The 20,732-nt window shown below is 39.5% G+C and overlaps 1 protein-coding gene across 1 annotated transcript; it reads left to right on the forward strand.

Annotated features, from left to right (window-relative positions):
* The first annotated feature begins 11,687 nt into the window (after window positions 1–11,687).
* Window positions 11,688–20,514, forward strand: CMAS (cytidine monophosphate N-acetylneuraminic acid synthetase). The gene is made up of 8 exons (XM_088528348.1): window positions 11,688–11,896; window positions 13,039–13,181; window positions 13,416–13,571; window positions 15,605–15,738; window positions 16,937–17,031; window positions 17,594–17,765; window positions 19,397–19,547; window positions 20,216–20,514. Exons 1-8 carry the CDS (start codon window positions 11,706–11,708, stop codon window positions 20,488–20,490), a joined length of 1,317 nt encoding a protein of 438 aa, XP_088384474.1. The 5' UTR covers window positions 11,688–11,705; the 3' UTR covers window positions 20,491–20,514.
* The last annotated feature ends 218 nt before the right edge of the window (window positions 20,515–20,732 follow it).

Below are 20,732 nucleotides of genomic sequence, written 5' to 3' on the forward strand. Positions count from 1 at the left end.
TCAAAACCTAAATTGAGAAGGGGAGTCAGGAGCAGAAAAATGCTTTAATAAATTAGCACTCTGCTACATGAGGAAATTGCCTGGACTGACTGTTGCGGTGGCGGGTCAATTTGCTGTAGTTTGCCGTTGCGCACTTTCCACGTGCATTTCCTTGGTTTATGTAAGTCACTGAACAGGAAAGGCCATTTGCAGCGTGGACAGTGTCCGCAGAGCCGGCACTCTGCAGCAGCTGCGCTCTCAGGAGCCCGTAGCTCCGACAACTCCCACGTTGCAGCCTGGGCCGCAGGGCTCCCGCTGAGCGCGGTCCACGGGCACATCAGCCCCAAGCAACCAAGTCACCGGGCCCAAACGAGCCCTCGGCCAATACTAGATGAACGGGGGTACCCCGGGCTCTCCACGTGCTGGGCAGTGGGTTGAAATCCCCTCTTTGTGCCATGGCACACAGGTAATTTTGTTAGAGTTGGTGACACTGAAGTAGGTGTCTTGCAGAAACCCTCTCATGCACATTGTGCTGAACAAGCGGTGGAAAATTATCTGATATTTTTTAAATTTACATAGATCAGTTATACTGGGGCTTTTTGCCCTTTGATTTAAGCTTTTATAAACAAATGCATAAGTAAATTCTATAAGCTACGCTCTATTCCGTCTTTGTTTTACTTCTAGATTTGTTGCGGCGACAGAATCCCATTAATACGGTGTCACAGCTCTTGCCATCGTATAAAAAGATCAGCTTGACATGACTTCAATCTTCATTTTGTCTGCGCATACAGCCCTATTAAAAATAAAATAAAATACTTGCTGTGTTGGTTTTAGTTACACCTTGCTTACTTTATCTCAGAAATGTTAATGAAGCAGCAAAGATGCATTATTCTATTGTTTTGTTTTTGTTTTTTGTTTTATGCAATGGAAAATGCAGCCTGGTCTTTGAATAACTTCTTTCTCCCTGTTGCATATTCATCGTGATTAAGCTTGGCGGGGGGAAGCTGCAAGAAGCTCAGTATTATTTGAAATATTTTCCACAGCTTTTTTTAAAGTTATTATTCCTTGTTTCTATGGGGAAAAATGTTGTGGAAAAATATATACAGCAAAAGTTTAACAGAGCGGTCCACACAGAGAGGAACTCTATAAGGAGAACTACAAGGAAATTTCCAAAGTCAGAATTCACCAGCATGAAGGGGTAGCTAAAGCCAGCAGACTTCAACAGGGATTTCCTGTACTCTTGTGTGTTACTCCTCAAAATTTTATCTTATTTCTAAACAGGCAAACCTACTAACTTGATTTCATCCTGTCTACAAACATGGCAGGACTAAGGACCATTCCTTAAGAGAAGTCATATCTTTTCCTTTTTTTTTTTCAGGCAAGATACGTGGTGTAATTTCCTTACTTCTCTCTAAACCATCATACTCCATTCTCTGAAGTTCTGTGTCTCAAAACAAGGAAATTTTTGCAAAGCCCATGTTAAAGTTCCCAGGGAATAAAAAAAGAACTTCTATTAAAATTCACTTTCATTAAAAAACAGGCCAGCTTTGTTCTTTCGCGTTAACTAATCCTGAAATGGGGGAGCTAAATGCTAATGTCCTGATCTCTGATCTTCTGTTATTCTCTCTTTGCCGGTGTCATCTGTGACCCTTGCTGAAAGCAGGAAAAAAAAAAAGCCCAATATTTATCTTACAAAACATAAAATTCTACTAAATCCCCATAGTTACATGGATTAAAAGCTCCAGCAGAATTTAGTTCAAGGGACTGAGGTTACCTTAAAATAACTCTATTGCCTTAGAGCAGGATATGGCAATGGCAGGCTAGGGGAAGGCAACGGCTTATCAGAAGACACAGAAGACCATTAACGACAACAAACTAAAATATCCTCAGTTATGTAGCAATCAGCATTACCCTTCCTCTCAGCTCAGCACAGAAAGAGTAGGGTAAATTGTTAAAGCACAACTTGGTCCAAATACAAGACTTCAATAATATGACACCATAGGGTAGAAAATAAAAGTCTTTGGGATGAAGATGATAGTTTGTAGAGCACAGTAGTGGACAAACAGCAGCACGAAGTGCTTAGTGCTTCAAGGCAGACTCTTGGCAGACATGTAAGATTTATTAATATGACTTAAGGGAGATTTACATCATTTTTATCACAATAAAGTAAATTATCTGAGCAATGTAAAAACGAATTAAGTAGACTTTTGTCAGCAGTCACTCTCTGTTTTACATCTTGTTCCTGTAATGGTCACAGGATTGGCTGGGAGCACTGTCTCATTTCAAGTGGACCAGCGGATTATTTTAGAACTTTCCAAGTGAAATGCTGAAATGCTGAGGCAATCTGGAGATCGTCGAACTAGTATGATCAGAATGATTCTGGCCAAATTTTCTGTTTATGAAGTGTTTTTCTAACTCGATGACACATGATGTTGTGAGTATTCTGATGAATTAATTTATGTGTTCTCCAAGTTATCCCAAGGACATGAAGAATAAACTAGTACAGGGACATGTGTGTGTCTTACGTGCGCAGTAACATATCGCTTATCATTCCAGTGGCAATTAAGAATGAGCCCCATCTGCACAACTCAGATACAGATCTGGCCTGTAAATGAGTCATCATCCAGCAGATGTTTCAAACTAAAAGGCACATTTTTTCCTCCAGTAAGACGGATCCTGTGTGTTAGCTTGCAGCATCTGACCACTAGCCGTGGCTCAGTGATGCCTGAGAGTAGCAGAATGTAGTTGGTTTGGGCTTTGAAACACAAGGCAACAGTCATTTATGGTATATGTATGTATGGCATGCTATATGTGAACAGATGAAATGGCATCTTCAGGAGGTAGATTTCCTATTTACCATTGCAGAAGATCCAGATGAAAATATGAGTTCATGAAACAAGATTGTCAACATCTGTTGCATGCGCTGTAATGTGAGTAGCTGATGTGTATATGCACTCTTTACTTACACAAAAAAAAAAATTGTCCTCATGGCAATATTTTATTTTTGGAGACCAGTAGCTAATGACATTTTGATTAGTGCGGCCACACAGAATGGGGAAACAAACTGTGAGAACAAGTGAGGTGAAAGAAAGAAGAGTCACATTAGAGGATGACTCTGAGAACATCTGTCTTGGAGGAAAAACACATCTGCACATCCCCTTCTGACCTACATTAAGCAGACACTTTTGAAAGGCCAGGTGGCTTCATTTGGACCGAATATTTGGCTGAAGAACAAAACCATGATGAAAATACACTGGTCCAAAGTGTGGCAGTTCTTAAAAGGACTTTTATTACTGCCTGTTCTGGGCATGTAACTGTTCATATTGATTCCACTATCACGTTAACACAAGCCAGTTTTCATACTTTGAAGCATACAAAACTCCCCTGAAACAAAATGTACTAGTATTCAGGCATCTTCCATCTTTGCACAGTTACAGAAGAAAAGAGGGATACAGGGGAAATTTCCTGTTCCATATCAACACTTACTACTGGACCAAATAGGTGTCATTGCCTCTGAGGTCTACACAGACCTGAGCTAAGAGAGTCACTCATTAGGGAAAGACAAGGGAAAATTAGTCTGCAGTGATAATTATGGGGGAAATGGAGCCTGAAGAGAAAGATGCCTTATAAAACAGTTAGATGCTGATTCTCATGGTCAGCATGGCCATGTTCAGCCCGAGGAGGAGCTCCAACTCCAGAAGGGAATCCCACTGCAGCCATCAGTGCACGTTCTGCCTGAGACACAAGTAATCCAGCCTAAAAAAATACTTATTTCCACATTACACATATTTTCAGGAGGCTTCCAAAGCTAGTGACAGGAAAAGGAACATAAGTATGTTTGAGATAATGTAACAGGTAACCAATGAGTATTTAAGTGGCATTCACTGTAGTGGCCTTTGCAAGTGCTTGAGTGAGAACAGATAGCAAGGTTTTCCAAAAATCGAGATGCAGATGTGCTAAATGACTTGCCTTAAGCTTCCCAGGGAAGCTTGCTTGTTTGAACACAGATCCTTGTATTTCATCAACTAGAACAATTTTGAATTCTCTAAATTGTTTTAAGACGCAGTAGGGAACAAGTGACATGCAATGCATGCAAATTGTAGCTCAAATCACAGAATCACAGATCCACAAATGCTTAAGGTTGGAAGGGACCTCTAGAGATCATCTAGTCCAACCCCCCTGCTCCAGCGAGAGTCCACTGTGTAATACTGAAGTGCTGTATCTTAGAGAACAGATGTCTGTTCAGCAGAGGCTGTGGGTTGGAAATACAATTTGAGAGTACATGGTAGGTCAGACTGAATTTTTGGTCCCACATTGTTACCAAAAGCTCATGAATTGTAAATTTCCAACAAATCTTATTGGAAAACGACAAAAATCTTTGAAAGGCAAGGATAAGAAAGCTATGTCATAGGATGGAAGTTCTTCTGGAGCTGGGTTGAGACTTCCTATTCTTGTGAGGTTGAAGCTAGAATTAGAAAGTATGTCACCGTTGAGCTTTAGCACAGTCTTAAACCACAAAAAAGTAGTTCTGTAGTTCCAAATGCTCCAGCATCTTCTCAAAAATCACTGAAATTATATTTGGGGATCTTACTGGCCCATCCGCAAATCGGTCTACTTATGAGGCCTGCTGATAGACAACTTCTATCTCTAGAAAGCAGAGGTTTCTAGAGGTTGGATGCACAGATCTAAGCCTCTTCCAAGACGCAGTTCAGGGTACTTGAGGTACTAAGGTACACCTGAGGTAGTTCAGGCACTTGAGTCATTTTAGCTCTACTGATCAGTTTAGCTACCTGTTCTACTTCAGTCAGGTACTCAAGGTCACTGCAGTCATCACTAAATTAATCAAAAGCATGTGATTGAACTTGTTTGAGAGTAACCTATAGAGTTATTTTATATTCCAGATGTTTTGAATGTTCTATATCTTTCTCAAAAAAAAAAAAAAAGGAAATCCTTTAATCCATAATAATTTAATCTCTAATCCAAAATCAGCGTAGTTCTAGTTTTGAGGGTGTTTTCTACCAAAAATTAAAACCTAGGTCAAATGTTTCACAGCTGTATGTCAGTCTCTATAACATATACTCAATGACATTGCCTTTCCAGCAGTATTTCAGGCTACAGGGTGGCTCACGTCTTGCTGTGCATAGTCCAAAGTAACTACATGTATTAGTTGGAGTGTGAGAACTGTCTGTCAAAAGTTTCCATTGTAACAAAACAGGAAGATTGTATGTGCAGACCTGAGCTCTCAGCAGCTGTTTTGAGGCAAGTGACCCTACAGAAACATGACAGAAAGTATCTTTGAGACTGAGAAGACACTTTGCTAAACACAGGGGCATGAGAGAAAGAAGAACTTTATGACGCTGTTGGCCATTGCCTAAGCAATGGTGAGTGGGAAGTAGATTTCTTAAGAGCATGAGTAGCATCAGGAAAATCTGATCTGTCTGATCTTTTGTACAGCACTCATTGGCTCATATGATCATAGAAAAATTATTAAGAAGACTACTTATCTGACCCTGAAAAATTATGTTCAGGCTGTGCATGTGCTTTCTATCTACGGCTTGTTCTGCAGGTCATCAGCCAGCGATGAGCTTGGAAATAGGAACCAGTCCAAACAACAACACTTTACTATACTTGCTTCCCATCCAGCTTGAGGCCTTGATACAGAGAGGGTGTTTACACTGAAAGAAAGAAGAGCAACAAGTGTGCACAAGTGAATCATTTGAATTAAAAGGAAGCTATACCCCTACATTCTGTTCTCTAATGCATAGCAAATCCAATTCAATATAATCATAAGAGAAATCAAAAAACACAGTCAGTAGAAACTTGAAACAGTAATAGCAGAATAGCATCTGCAGAAGCTAAGTAATGGGCGATACTCCCAGATAATTGTCTGGCAATGCACATATAGTAAAAAACAGCCGGTGATATTATTTAGTTCTCCATGGAAAAACTTCTACATCACTGTCAGGGCTAGAAAGGCAATTTAAGTAAAGTTATAATTCTCCAATTCTTATTCCATCTCTGACAATGATTTCCTCAGCTGATGTTAATTGCTTCCACAGGATAGGTGCTACCGCTGTTAAAATAGTGTCAGTAGATGGCACTGTTCTCATCAGCTGCAATATATGTGAGTGCGAATGCTACCCGCGTTGTTAATTTTGGGCTATGCTGGGTTGTGCCATGTTATAAGGCAGGAGCAGTTTCAGGAAACAGATAGAGATGTATGAGCCATATAAATCTACAATTAAATCTACTGCTTTAGATAAAGTAAGATATAAATTGCTTTAGACTAGGTATGGATAAAGTGAGTTATGTTCTGATTAGGCCACAATTGTACATCATGGATTTCTCCACATCTGGGAAGGTGACCTGCAGCCAGGGATGCTCAGTGCCAGACAAAAAGGAGGCCGGATAGACACATTCCTGTATATTCCTGTGCTTCTGTTGGAAGAACGCATTGCTGGCTGAAATGTGATGTTTGTGTCAAGCCCAGGAGGCCTGCACTCTGCTAAGACATAAAAAAAGACCCAAAAGCCAGTGTCCCTTGTCACCTCTGTTGCCCACAAGTGAATGTTTAGTTCATCATATTAACTTACATATTTTGTAATTAAATATAAACTCGCCCTTGTTTGAGATCCTTCACTGAATTTTCCTACAGCATCTTTCACTTACATTCCCATGTCTCTTAACTCCCCATAGTAATTTATGGAGGCACTGAGTTAAGAAATAAAACACATTTTCTCTGGCTGTTTCTTTGCCAGTCATAATGTTGATAAAATTACAAGAAATGGGTCTGAAAAAAGATAATTTATTTCACTTGTTATCCAAGGAAGCAGCAACTATACCTACAGCAAACTCTAACTCTGTGACAGTGTCATCTGTCAATGAGGGAGATATCACATCCCCATAGGCAATTTATTAGAGAGTGCAGTTATTTTTCGGATTAAATTTCTAGTAGACAGTCTGAGCATCCTGCAATATAACTCAAGTTTATAACTGCTTGTCCACACTGACATGACACATTATTTTCTCTTTTCTTGCACATATTTATTTGAAGACTATTAACATATTTCCTCTCAGTTTCTGCTTCTTGTAATTGAAAAAACTCCTTTTCCTCAGCCTTTCTTCACAGTTACAGTTTAGTAAGGGAAACCACGAAGGAATTTAATTCTTTCGCTTTAGCAGCTGCCAACAACGTCTTCCTGTTTCGGCCCCCCATAGCCTGCTTGGTGGAAGGGAGATGCAAGAACAGCAGGCTAGGAAAAAAAATCAGCCAGTCCTAAGTGTGAAAAAGCATTAGTTCAAAAAACGCCACAATGCCAAACCGTGACATCTCCTGACATTCTGTACCAAGACCTAAGATTAAGTCAGAAGACTGAAAGCGACTAACCATTGGAAAAAGATACCACATGCGTACAAAACCCTTTAAGTAGTAGGGAACTTAATATCAGAAGACTTTAGGGAGGATCACACCTAAGCAACACTACAAAATAAAAATCAAAAACTACCAAGAAAGGTCCTAAAGGTCTTTGCCAGCGTGGTGGCCGGGGGCTCAGCCGTGCCTGTGTTAACAGGACACACTAACTTGGCATGCAGGAAAGATGAGGTTAAAGAATGAGGGTTGCAGGATCCCTAGCACTAATAAAATCCTTTTTTTTTTTTTTTCCAGGATCAAGCTGCTGATACGAGAGACTCACCCCTTCTCTAGTCACCCTATTTTACATGGGTTTTTTTCTTGTCATTGAAGATTTGTGTCCTGTTTTATTTTTTGCAAAGCTTAATATCACCTATCTAGAGAATAATTCAAAGATTTTGCCTTCAGACACAGGAACCCCTGGAAGCTTACTTAAAGGTATCCTTCCTTTGGCTATACAAGAAATGGAGGTATTCAGGCTCCCTGTTTTATTGTCTCATTTAATGACTTAGGTAGGATGAATGCTGGTAAACATGATATGGGAAATAAAGTATACGCATAATTTTTGCATAAACATTTGCAGCATCAAGGATTTGTTTTGCAGAGTGATTTGGGTTCTCTTACAGTGAAAAATAAAGGTGAAATTAGTGTTGTTGCTACAAGAATTAATAATTATTTTATAGCCAGATATGTAATGTCAACAACATTTGTCAAATAATGTAATAGAGTTAGTAATAATAATACAGACTTCAGCTGAGCTGTCTGAAATCCCTTTTAAATATACACATTTCAGTTCTCTCTGATTTCTTCTGTATTCATTAGATGGCCAAAGGGAAAACAATCCATCCCTGGACACTGAATTAAACAACCGTGTATTTCAGTACCTTTCAGCAAAGCAGATTGTTTCACATCATCTCTGCAGAACATCTGAGCAATACAGCAAGTCAAGTGTAAGCTCTAAGTAATCATGCTTCTTTCCATCTGCTTTTCAGGGGTGACTTACAGCAATCTCAGGCCCACAGGCACTTCCTTGACCTTTTTAAAAAATAAGTTTTAACCCTTATTTATCTAACTCTTATGGACAGACACATAATATTAACCCAGGACCTGCATAAAGTTTCGAATAACAAGAACAGGTGATTGTCTTGGCATTCTGAGGCCCAATTTTCATTTCACTTATAGTGATTTGATTCAAGTGCAACTCCAATGATTTCACTGGAGCTTTCATGATTCATTGCAGGGAAAGGTAAGACCTGGATATCTGAATGTCTCTATTGCTGTACAGGAGCAAAGAAAGAGTAATTTCCAGTTTACCTATTTCAGTATTACGCTGGGTATCATAGACTTCCACCACATGCTGCCACTGACAGTATCATACATGTATCCGTAGCATTCATGATTACGTATGTCCTAGGAAAAGGCAGTTGGATCTGCCTGCAATGATCGTGGGTTTTTTTTCTTTCACATAAATGGAAGTCACTTCAGACACACAAAATCCTGTTCTGTCCCCTGTTAGGTCAATGCTGGTTTTACCACTGGTTTCCAAGGAGTCAGGCTTCCCTCAGCCCATCAGAAGGCTCTTCTCCTGCAGCCCCCATGTGAGCTTCAGGGAATGATTACCGTATACTTTGCCTATCTTCAGGACTGAGAGCAATGTTAAAATTAGCATGAATGGTAGAAAAAGCAGAGTAGATCTCCTGACTGGCAGTTCAGAGGGCATCGGTTTGAAATCAGGCCCCAGCTGTCGTTAGGACTCAGGTTTCATCTCTGCCACAGCTGATACGCATCAATAACAGTTACTAATAACATAGTGCATACTCAAATACTGCCCCACACATGCAGGGGGCTAATATGTGTTAATTCCAAAGTGCGGTCCTTGTTAGCATATGATTACTGTTTTTTTTAATGGTGATTACAGTAATACCTGAGCACAGATCTGCCTGATACCTCAGATTTTGTTCATCTCCCTGTATACATTGTTCATACCCCTGTATACAAACATGAATGAATAGACTTTCTTGAGAGAAACTACAATGTGATACTTTACAGCAACTGAACTGTGGCCAGAAAGGAAATTCACAAGTTTTATTATCCCCAATGGAATCATGCAGCATGGAACATGTTTTTAATAGAGATCTTTTCCCACTAATTTTTCTAATATATCAGTATTTCCTTGAAATGAGCACATTTGGCCTTGTTTGTTCAGAGATGGTTGGTCATGACATGACATGGGACAGGCAGGTTGTACAGTCACAAGGCTGTGACCACGGCATTTAACGTGGGAACGTGAAGGCTGCTACTTAGTGATGACGGAGAGCTGAAACTCTTTCCTCCGCATGGGGAAATCTGCACCTTTAGGCCACCTCATGACTGCATGAAACTCTCCAAAGAAATGAGAAGTTTTATGTTGATAACAAAATAAAATCCTTACTTTGTTTTGTTCTGTTATTAAGAATAGCAAATGTTCTATCTTATCAGGAAATGTTACCAGCAGTTCTTTCAGGAGCAAGATGCCAATATAATACAGAGGAAACAGGTCAGAAGGTATTTAAGTACATTCGCTCCTGGTGCAAAGGGAAAAGTGAATGCAAAAGGTTTTACATTAAGTATGGTCTTGTAAAGAAAATTGTACTAGAGGAACCTCATCTAGAAAGATCAATGATGTTTGCCAGATCTTCCAATGCAGTTTCTCTTATCAGTAAATGAAAGTGGAATCTAGACTCAGCTCCCGATTTAGGATACCCCTGGACTTTGAGATACTGAAGTTAATTTTGTAGATGATCTATTTTTTAAAAAAATTATTATATTATTACTATTGATAAATCGTCCAATTTCCATAATGTGATGAACCAAAATACAGAAACACAATGTTTTTAACACATTCTCACTTAGCAGGCAGGAATATTGGATAGTGTAACAATTACCTAAGTCACTTAGAAAGAGATTTACTAGAGTATATATTTTTCTTATTCTTCAGTTGATAAATCTTTGTACATTCTCTTTGCAACATGAGTAACTTTATCATAATACCTTCCAAAATGAAAATTCATGTTTCAAAATGTATGGAAAAGACAATGCAGTAAGAAATGTGATTTAGGAATTAATGCACACGTTACATAATAGTACATCCACCAGACTCTCTATATAATAAAGTCCTGTTTATGGCTTCTTTAAAGAACTATCTCAAAGATCATTACAAACTCATATGATTTAAAATAAAGGTTAGTCCATAAAACTGACCCCAAATGTACTTGCATCTTTCCGTGACACAAAAAAGATTTAGGTTTTTTTTTGTTTGCAAAAGAAGTAAATGTTGTCTTTACTAAGAAGTTAGGCTAGAATTTGACATATTTGTTTTTCTTATATATAGTCCTAAAAGAACTGATAGGTAGGGTGTAGTAACACTGGTTGCATCAGGTGAAGAAGTCACCACTAAAAGCACTTTGCTTCAGACTCTCCTAGAGACCCTCCTTCCAGCCTGCCACACACCTAAAAAAAAAAAAAAAAAAAAATGAAAACTGCACTGAACTGGGCGTGAAACATTTCCATTATGGAGTGAGCATGTCAGTGTTCAAGACTGAGCTGACGTGCTTCGCCACCCTCTATTTTTCATTTTCTTATGAGCACTAAACATCACACTCCTGTACAGCCTTATATTGGTAGTGTAATACTTTATTGCAGCCATCCCACCTTCCATGGCTTCGCTCATAGAACTTAAGATAGGGTGTTTTCATATGCCTTCAGCAAATGGAAAATAGAAGCGATGATGGGAAGAAAATTCCCCCTCGTGTGATTACTCTGCCCTCTGCCGGGACTCATCACGCAGAAGGAAACGACACAGGCCAAACGCATAAAGAGTGAGGATTTATACTGAAGGAGTTGAAGGAAAACAGCATCTGGTTTATGCAGCTTCCTAGACATGATGCGAAAGCGCATGCCCAGCAACACACCGGGCTATGTGCTGTTGAGCAGCACCGAAAGCCACCTTGGATATAAGGTAGGAGATGCCGCTACACCTGTGCGCAGGTAGGTACACAAGCAGCGGCACCTTGGAAAACGTTATCTGAGGAAAACGTGCGGTGACTCTATGTCTCATGCCCACTGTCCCCGTCACAACCCCACCGAGGTGCCCAGCCGGCCCAACACGCCCCGGCTCTCCCAACGGCCGTTCCCGCTCCCAACAGCTCCGCGCATGCGCGGTGACACCACCACACCCCCGTGGCAGACTACAGTTCCCAGCATGCCCGGCGCGCCGGGCGGCCGGCAGCGCCGCTCCCCGGGGCGTGGGGAGCGGCGAGGAGCCGGTCGCGGCAACATGGAGGCCGAGGTCGGGGGCTCCCGCGCGCTGCCGCCGGGCGACGCGCGGCCGCGGGGCCACCTGGCCGCGCTGGTGTTGGCCCGCGGCGGCAGCAAGGGGATCCCGCTGAAGAACATCAAGCTGCTGGCCGGGGTGCCGCTCATCGGCTGGGTGCTGCGCGCCGCCCTCGACGCCGGCGTGTTCGACAGGTGCGCATGCGCATAGCTCCGCCGTCGCCCCCGCCGCTCGTGTGCGCATGGGCGTTGCGGGCCGAGGGGGGCTCCATGGCGGGCGGGGGAAGCCTGAGGGCCGGGGAAGCGTTTGGGCGCTTCGGGGTCTTTCGTATATATGCGTGTGCCTGTGTACATGCGTGCGTATAAACCCCCTAGTGAGGCGCCTTCTGATTTTATAGAGGGAGGGGTGCACCCCTCGGAGTCAAAAAATGCCTTTAGAACCGCGTCGGTGTAGACGTTACCCAGCCCAGCTGTTGTTGGTCAAACGGGTGGGTATGTTTGAACCAGGCAGCCCGAAGCATAAGGAGAGTGCTTCTTGCTTTGGCGCTTGTTTACATGGGTGTGACTTGACGTGGCTCTCTGCTGTCCTGCTTCTGAGACTGGTGGCAGCAGTAATGTGGGTGTTGTCACCTCCTAAGAGCCAGATTTGGCCGTTTTCCTTTATAAATGTTTATCGTAACGAAACAAAAATGATCTTGCTTTGCCATTGTGAAAACTTTTTTTTTATTTTTCCCTCACCAAATTATCTGCGGTTGCATCTTAAAAAGCTCTTGCTGGAAGTTTGGATGGAACCTAACTAATATGTTTCATGTTCCTTGAAGAAAAAGCTAGTTCTGTAACTGAATAGCAGTTTTGTCTGTTGTCAGGGTTGTTTCTGAATTCTTAAGTGACTCTTTTTTGAATGTGCCCTTCCACCCGTTGTGCCTAGCGGACTGTAGCATGCTGGGGTTGCGTATTTATGGTAACATTTCTGACTCCCATGTTACTCAAGGTACCTACCTGCATGCTAGATCAGGTGCCATACTGGCTTAAATCGAAGTGCAGCTCAGGCTTGACATTTTATGATCTAGCAAATTTGTTCTTCATTTCTAAAAGTGGTTCATCCTTGTATCAACAGGAACAGTTTAATAACTAGTTCCCCTTTCTTTCTTTCCAAATTTAGTCCATGGATGAAACAGGGCATTGTTCAGTTTAGCACACTATGACAGGCAAGTTAGTAATGTTGTGTTAGCAACCTCCTGCTTCTGTAACCATTATGTCTTATTTTAATAGGATTCAAGGCAAAATAAGTTGTTGTTCTTTTATGCTCATTCATCTCTGTCACTTTCTGCCAACAGTGTGTGGGTTTCTACAGACCACGATGAAATTGAGAAGGTTGCTAAGCAGTTTGGGGCTCAAGTTCATCGCAGAAGCCGTGAAGTGTCTCAAGACTCCTCTACTTCTCTAGAAACTATCAGAGAGTTTCTGAATCATCATCATGGTACATGAGCATTATTCATTAAGTTTCAGTAGGGAAATGTGCTGAGTTCTTGTATTTTATTAAAGACTAGAAGGATGATGTGTTTATTTTATTTGGGAAAAAAAAAGGAAAGTAAAGCCTATACCAAATAGAAGCTAGTAATGTTCTCTTTTTTACGTGGCATTTGCTCATGCCACACTCTGAAATCGTGCATATTAAAAAATCACTGTTTCATAAATGTTTGTTTTTCTTTAGAGGTTGATGTTGTAGGAAATATTCAAGCAACATCTCCCTGTTTACATCCCAGTGACCTTATAAAAGTGGCAGATCTGATCCAGAAGGAGGGCTTTGATTCCGTCTTCTCTGTTGTAAGAAGGCATCAGTTTAGATGGAGCGAGGTGAAAAAAGGAGGTAATGTTTGTTTGTTTGTTTGTTTGTTTTCTCTTGTTACAATTATACTCAATAAAAATGTTGTGGTACAGTAGGAAGTGGTACCAGAGGCACAGACTTAAGTCCAAGTAATGAGATCACTTGGAAATTTCTTTATATGGTTTTATATGATCATCATTTATATATCAAGTTTATGTATAGTTGTTGCTCATTGTTTTGCAGAAGTGATGAGATGCTGAAAGTGCAAACATTATTAGCATGCCCAGGCTCAAAACAAAAATTTCCCAAACTGTATGTGTTAACTTCTGCTTGGCAGGTATTCAGGTGTATACTAACATGACCCTGAGGTCTTAATTAGGAAAGTATTTTGTTCTTTCTTTGCTCTGGCTAGTGAAAGGCTAGTGTAAAGTCTAAGTGAAGGTGGGATTGCAATCTCATAGCCTGAAGGCTTAGGGTTTATTTCAGCATGTTAATTAGACTGTGGACTTATGTCAGTTTGCAAACTGCCTTTGAATCATTAATTCTGAGCTCATGTTAATTGGCTCATATGAAGAAATGTGCCTATTTCTCATTGCAAAGTGTGCTTCTCAACTACAGTTGCCAAGATGAATAAAGACTGAACTCTTCGCTAGTAATTAAAGATTGTGCATTATTGTAGTTGCAGAACTACCTGGCATTCTTGTACAAAGATCTCCTCCCCACACTTTTTTTTAATTTCTGTGGCTAAAGCAGAATTTTTTTTTTTACTGGTTTATATCACACTGTGTTATAGAAGAGTATGTGAAATATAATTGAAGCATGGTACTAGAGATGGAATGAAAGTTAGGTTTTTGAATAGACAATTTGAACATCCTAATTGTTTCTGAAAAGAGGAAAAATAATGTTATGCAATTTGTATGTAACTTAGAAGAGGAACATTAAAATCATGGCTGAAAGTTAGGATTCTGTGAATTACGTTTTAGGCATCCAGGACTAAGTCCATTTAACATCTTGTGATGCTAACAGGAATGTGGTGTTTCAGGTAACAGCAATTACAAAAGTAGAATGCAGTGTCGGACTCTTTTCAGGCAGTTTTAAAGTATGTTACAAGTATTTTGTATCTTTTTACGTGTATTTTTATTGTTCCTTCTCCTTAGCGGATTAATATATGTGCACCCTGAAGGAGAACAGTGTCTCTGTGGTTGGCTGCATACTTCCTGGAACACAAAGCTGTAATGTAGTTATTAAATGTAAAATGTGTGTATATGAAAGCATCAGGATGTTTGGTGTATTTGAGAATTCCCACCATTTTTTTTGTGGGTCATCGTATCATGAGAGCTGGTGCATTTTAGCTGTTTTGTGGACGAATTTGAGTGACCTAAGCATAGGTGTCTCTGGTCCTTGGCTTTGTTTCTGCTTGATTCACTACAACTATTACTTCTTCAAGGTCTGTGTTTTGTTTATTTATGGACACTGATTAAACCAGTTGAGAATGGCTAATATGGCTACTTTTCAAGTAGGAAGTGATGATGTGTTTCCATAGGCAAAACTGCTTCTCATAATGCCTTTATACCTACCAGATTTCAGGCTGGTTCCCTCAGCTTTCAGAGTTTATTTAGGGCATCTTTGTTTTTAGGTGTAGGTAGATAATTGTGTGCGTGTTTAAGTTTAACCCTTCCTGTAGTGTGCTGGCAGATACATAGAACATGGAAAGTCTGATGTTTCCTTCACACAGGCAAGAACTCTCCAGAAGAAAATTTATTAACCAACTATGGAGCTGAGGGCCTCTCAAGAATTTTTGTTTTCAAATTGGAATGAAAAACATTGTTTTTCCTCTGCTAGAAATGTAGGGCAGTCCCCCAATTTGTTATTACCAGTTATAACAAAGAACACACAGTTCAGTGATTCTTTGTAAAGCTAAGCTATGAGAAACAGCAGTGAAAGAAGTGAGCATCTGAATTATTCCTTAATTCTTTAAATAGCTTTCTGTTATATTAAAAAAAAAAAAGTTACGAAGTGTCTTCGAAGAAGGATTTCTGGAAAACTTATTTTGTTGTTTTTCTTTGCTATAACAGAAAACAAAATGACAGAGCCCCAAAACCTAAACCCAGCGAAACGATACCGGCGACAAGATTGGCCTGGAGAGCTGTATGAAAATGGCTCATTTTACTTTGCTAAGAGGCATTTGATTGAGAAAGGCTACTTGCAGGTTAGTCTTTTTGTCCTTTATGGCTTTCTAGAATAATGCTTCTTGCACTTCTGACGTGGAGGTCCTGGATTCAGTAATGTCTCTCTTCTGGCAGTGTCTAGTACCAGCACCCTGACCTCAGGATGGTTAACTTCAGTGTGATTGAACATTGCCCACTGTAGGTAGGGCAGTTCTGGTAATAGCTTCCTCCACAGGAAATATATTCATACAAATAATATTTGTATGTCTGGATAGAAGCCAAAAAGGATATGGTATTGAGATTCACATCAGTTGGCTTATTCATGGCCAGTTTAAACCTTTGGTCTTGTACCAGTTTTGTACTGTAATTTAAAAAGGGTCTTTTCCCACTACCTCATGTAGTGCATTACCAGTGAGGTAATACAGAACAAGTGTATTTACTTCAGCTTTTATTTGTCCACTCGCATAGCCCCTTAATTTTTCTCATGTAAGACAGGCTTTCCATCACAAATTATTTCCAACGTTTGTCACCAGAACTACACAAAAGTCTAACACCAGTATTTCCATATTTCTACTGGAAGTACTTTATGAGGTATGGCAAGAATATAAGGCTCTTGTCTTTTGAAAATAACTCACTAGTTACTAACTTAGGTCTCTATAATTTGGGTAGATCCATGTAGTGCCAGCAGGTGCTGTGTGGACTTAAAGCACTGAGCTTCATTGTTTTGTACATTCTGTGAAGACTGAGGTGCTAAATTTTTGATGATCATTCTTTTCTCTCTCTCTCTCTCTCTCTCTCTCTCTCTCTCTTTTTGTTGGTTCTCTTCTGTTGTAATTAAATTAGGATTTAGTGGATGTGTTTCTGGTTGATATGAAGTCTGTGTAGGTAACAAAAAAAAAAAGTGTACTTCTGAGTCAATGCCAAATGTGTTACTATTTTACTGTATTAGATAAAAAAACCTAGTCAAATCACTATGATCTATTGACTAGAAGGCATAACATCCTTATAGCACACTTTGTGCAGTTGTAAACTGAAGATATTTATTAATTGTTTTGCCCATGTAGAGTTACTTAAAATTCTGTGTAATTGGCAAAATGTCATTGTTGGTGGTTCAGTTGTTTTTAAGCCACTATGACTGCTGCATAAATGGGTCTCTAGGCTTTATTGCTTGCTCCTTGGTACAGTTTTATGGTTGTATTAGTCCAAATGGAAAATGTTAATATGTTATTTTTCATTTAGGGTGGTAAAATGGCCTACTATGAAATGCGTGCAGAGCACAGCGTCGATATTGATATAGACATTGACTGGCCGATTGCGGAGCAAAGAGTGCTGAGGTAAAAACACTTTTGGTTCCCTTACGACTTCTGTATCGCTCACTGTTTCGAATTATGATCCTATGAATTCATAATGTTTGTTTAGTTTTGAGATTATAACTTAAAGTAAGGATCCATCATTTTTTCCTCTGTTGAAATCTGATGAATTACCTTTGCTATTTCATTTTTAAGATTTCAACCTAGGGCAAAAGGAGATTGTAACTCCCACTATATCCCAGAGATATTAGTATCAGCTATAGCCTTTTTTGTCTGTGCTGTCTTGGACTTCCATGTTTACTGATACATGTTACTGGTGCTGTAGAACATAACATTTTATCCTAAGGAAATAAGTCTCTTCCTGTTTTTTAAAGAGAAAGCATATCCAAGTTGCCTTGGATTTTTCTTCTTTGATGGGGGAGAATATAATTGATGAATGAAGATGAGAAAAGACTCTTCTAAAAAGAATTTTCTTTTCTTAACACAATTTCAAAGGTGTTAGAACTGTGATCTTCACACAAAAGAATTTGTTTATTTTTTGACTGTGCAAAAGCTTCCGTCCTGAAAAGATAACTTCTTTGTCTAGCTTTGGATATTTTGGTAAAGAGCCATTAAAAGAGGTGAAGCTCTTGGTTTGCAGTATCGATGGATGCCTGACAAATGGTCGCATTTATGTGACAGAAGATCAGAAGGAAATGGTCTCTTATGATTATAGAGATATTGTTGGGATTGAACTCTTAAAGAAGAGAGGAATTCAGGTAAGCATTATTCTGAAATGCTCGAGCTTTGTTTCTGATGTAAACCGAACATTAAAAGTTTCTGAAATCTACAGCACTTGAAGTTCCTTCAGAGTACTTGAGAGCAAAGTGATGGTGTCAGTACAGGGCTGGGGCAAATGCCCGGATTCTCTCAAGGAAATTTATGCTTTTCCATAAAGTTCTTGCTCTCAATCATTACGATCATGGCATTTTTTGTCTCTTCCTGTCCTGGAAAAATCGGAAGAAGTGTTTTGCTATCCTCAGTCATTTTGTGTGGTGTTTTAGATGCACATTAATTATATGTTTTTGTTTACTGTGACATCTGCATGTCACAGAAACTATGAACATGGTTTTGCAGTAGTTCTGCCAAGGAGGGATATGTTGTTATGTCTTAGTTATGGAAGAGGAAGGGGTACACAGGGAAATTCATTAGTTAATCCTAGATTACCCATGATGGTGGCAAAGTGGGAAAATCAAACACCAGTTGCTTTTGTCCATGTAGTTGCATTAACTACAATGTATACTCTCTGAAACTTCAAGAATTCAAGGCAAACTGGAACAACACAGATTATTAATGGTTGCTTTCCTGAATTATTCGTACTGGATTCTGCTAAACTGAGGATCTAGTAACTTTTAGGTTATATTAGCCATCCTGCGGTTTTCTGTATGTGCTGCTGCCTTCAATATAGTCAGAAGAATTTTCAGAGCGGGTAAGAACTAACTGATACAGGCAGTCTTCAGAGAGCTTTATTTAAAAGTGAAGATAGGTATGGACAAAGTAAACTTAGCCAAGCCCTGAGGAGACTGTTTAGATACATTTTGCAGTCTCAATAGTAGGAGTTCTTAAAACAGGTTAGGCAAGACGTTCTTGAAAAAGCTGATGCTGCCTTGGGGCAATAGAAAGGAGTAGATGGGTTTTCGAGATTCCAGCTCTGTTTTCTAGGAAGCAAAGGAGAGGAACCTTGCACCTGTGTCTATTGCTACTGTGTCTTGCAATCTTTCATTAGAAATGTCTTGGGCTTTCTACTCCACTTGCACTTTGTGCATGAGTCCCGTTATTTAAAATCGGATATGCCAAATATGCATTATCAGATAGTAGTAGTTAGGGAGAATACATTTGTCCATAACTTGGACTTAAAACTTGGTGCGGGAAAATGGGTCTGGACATAACGTTAACTGCAGCAGGATAACTAATTTCTTTTCTGGTGTGTTCTTAAATTTCAAAATCAGAATGAAATTCCTCAGGTGAATGTGCAGAACATTATTTAATGTTCTGTTGATGCTTAAAAGTCCTATTGTAAAAAACAATACTGATATCCGATATTTAATTTAGTTCATTTCATTAAAAAAGAAAACAGTTTCCTTTTCTGTGAACTTCAAGGAAGCCTAGAGACTGATGATGCATTCTGTCTTAACAAGTTGCAGTTGAAGACTGTAATGTGCTTCTTTTTGCCTTTTTTTTTGAACCCTAATCACTTTTGCTACGACTTTTGAATGAAGAAATCAGTTGTGCAACATCTCAGATATCAAAGAGAGCCTCTATGAGCAAAATTTCTCCTTTTCCTTGTAAATTAATCTATGTCTTGATTCTTTGTGTGTAGAATTTATTTTAACTTGTCTTAATTTAATAGGTTCGACTCATCTCTGAAAGAGATTGCTTGAAAACACTGTCTGCCATGCAGCTGGGATGTATAGCAAAAGTTAATGCAACAAATAAATTACAAGTCCTAGAGGACTGGCGAAAAGATATTGCTTTGAGCTGGAAAGAAGTGGCTTACTTAGGTCAGTGTCTTTTCTTTTTTACTAAAATTTCATATAGAAATAGTGAGCTTCATGACACTATGTATCAACAAAGGGCAAAGTACTTTGAAGATAAACTAGACTTAAGTGCAAATTGCAGCATACGATCACTAAAAGTAAATACACATTTTAAGTTCTGCTGAGGTGCAAGCTAAATATTAAATACATTAATGAATGAAAATCTAATTTCATAAGTCTTAGCTGTTAAGCCTTTGATATTGTTGCATACACATACAAGCTGAAGTTTACAAGTTTGAAATTATTTCAATTTAGTTCCAAGTGAATATTACATAAATTATGAAATGGAAGCTAAAGTGTTAAAGCTATGTAGCCCTGTACAAACTACATTTCCATAGCAGCTTAGGTAGGTAATTGTGCAAATGCTTAATCAGTTGCTTAAACAGTTTTACCAGTCCTAAAAGTGCTATCCTTTTGCTTATTGTTTGTGTAAAGTGTGATTAGTATTGCCATATATCATGGAGGTTTTTTAAGAACTGACTCACATACACAAAGTGCTGTTGAGCTTCTCAGATGAAAGTTGCTGCAAGAATACAGTTCTTAGAAATAGATTAGTGTGTGTAAGGAAAAAGTGAGTTTTGCAGAGTTTATCCCCTATGTGATATTTGCGTGTGTGTCATCTTTCTCAACAGGTAACGAAGAGTCTGATGTGGAGTGCCTAAAAAATGCAGGCCTGAGTGGCGTCCCTGCTGATGCTTGTACAGTTGCTCAGAAGGCTGCGGGCTACATTTGTAAAAGCAACGGCGGCTGTGGAGCCATCCGGGAGTTTGCAGAACACATCTTCCTCTTGTTGGAGAAAGTGAACTCTGCGAGAAAGCAGATGGAAGAAGTGACTTCAGTAGGAGAAAAACCTGGGGGAAGTGATAACAGCAGGATAGGAAATAAGGAGCAAATGAAAAAGAAATAAGACAATTATTTTCTTGTTTTTCTCCTTCCCCTTTGTATATGTCTGTATCCCAAAGGAAAGCTTTCCTTTCAAATTTAGCAAGTAGAGTTAAAAGGGTGTTTCCCTCCAGTTTGAAGGTTCCGCTTTGATTAAAGACCGAGAACGTTTATATTCATAATCATTTTAAAAGCCATATAAGTGCAATGGAAGGAACGCTACAAAAGGTAGCGTCCATAATTATTATACCTATTCTGCAGGAATTA

This window comes from Tinamus guttatus, unplaced genomic scaffold, assembly GCF_059628265.1.
Source record: "Tinamus guttatus ecotype Peru unplaced genomic scaffold, ASM5962826v1 Tinamus_guttatus_pri_ptg000308l, whole genome shotgun sequence".
Taxonomy (NCBI): Eukaryota; Metazoa; Chordata; class Aves; order Tinamiformes; family Tinamidae; genus Tinamus; species Tinamus guttatus.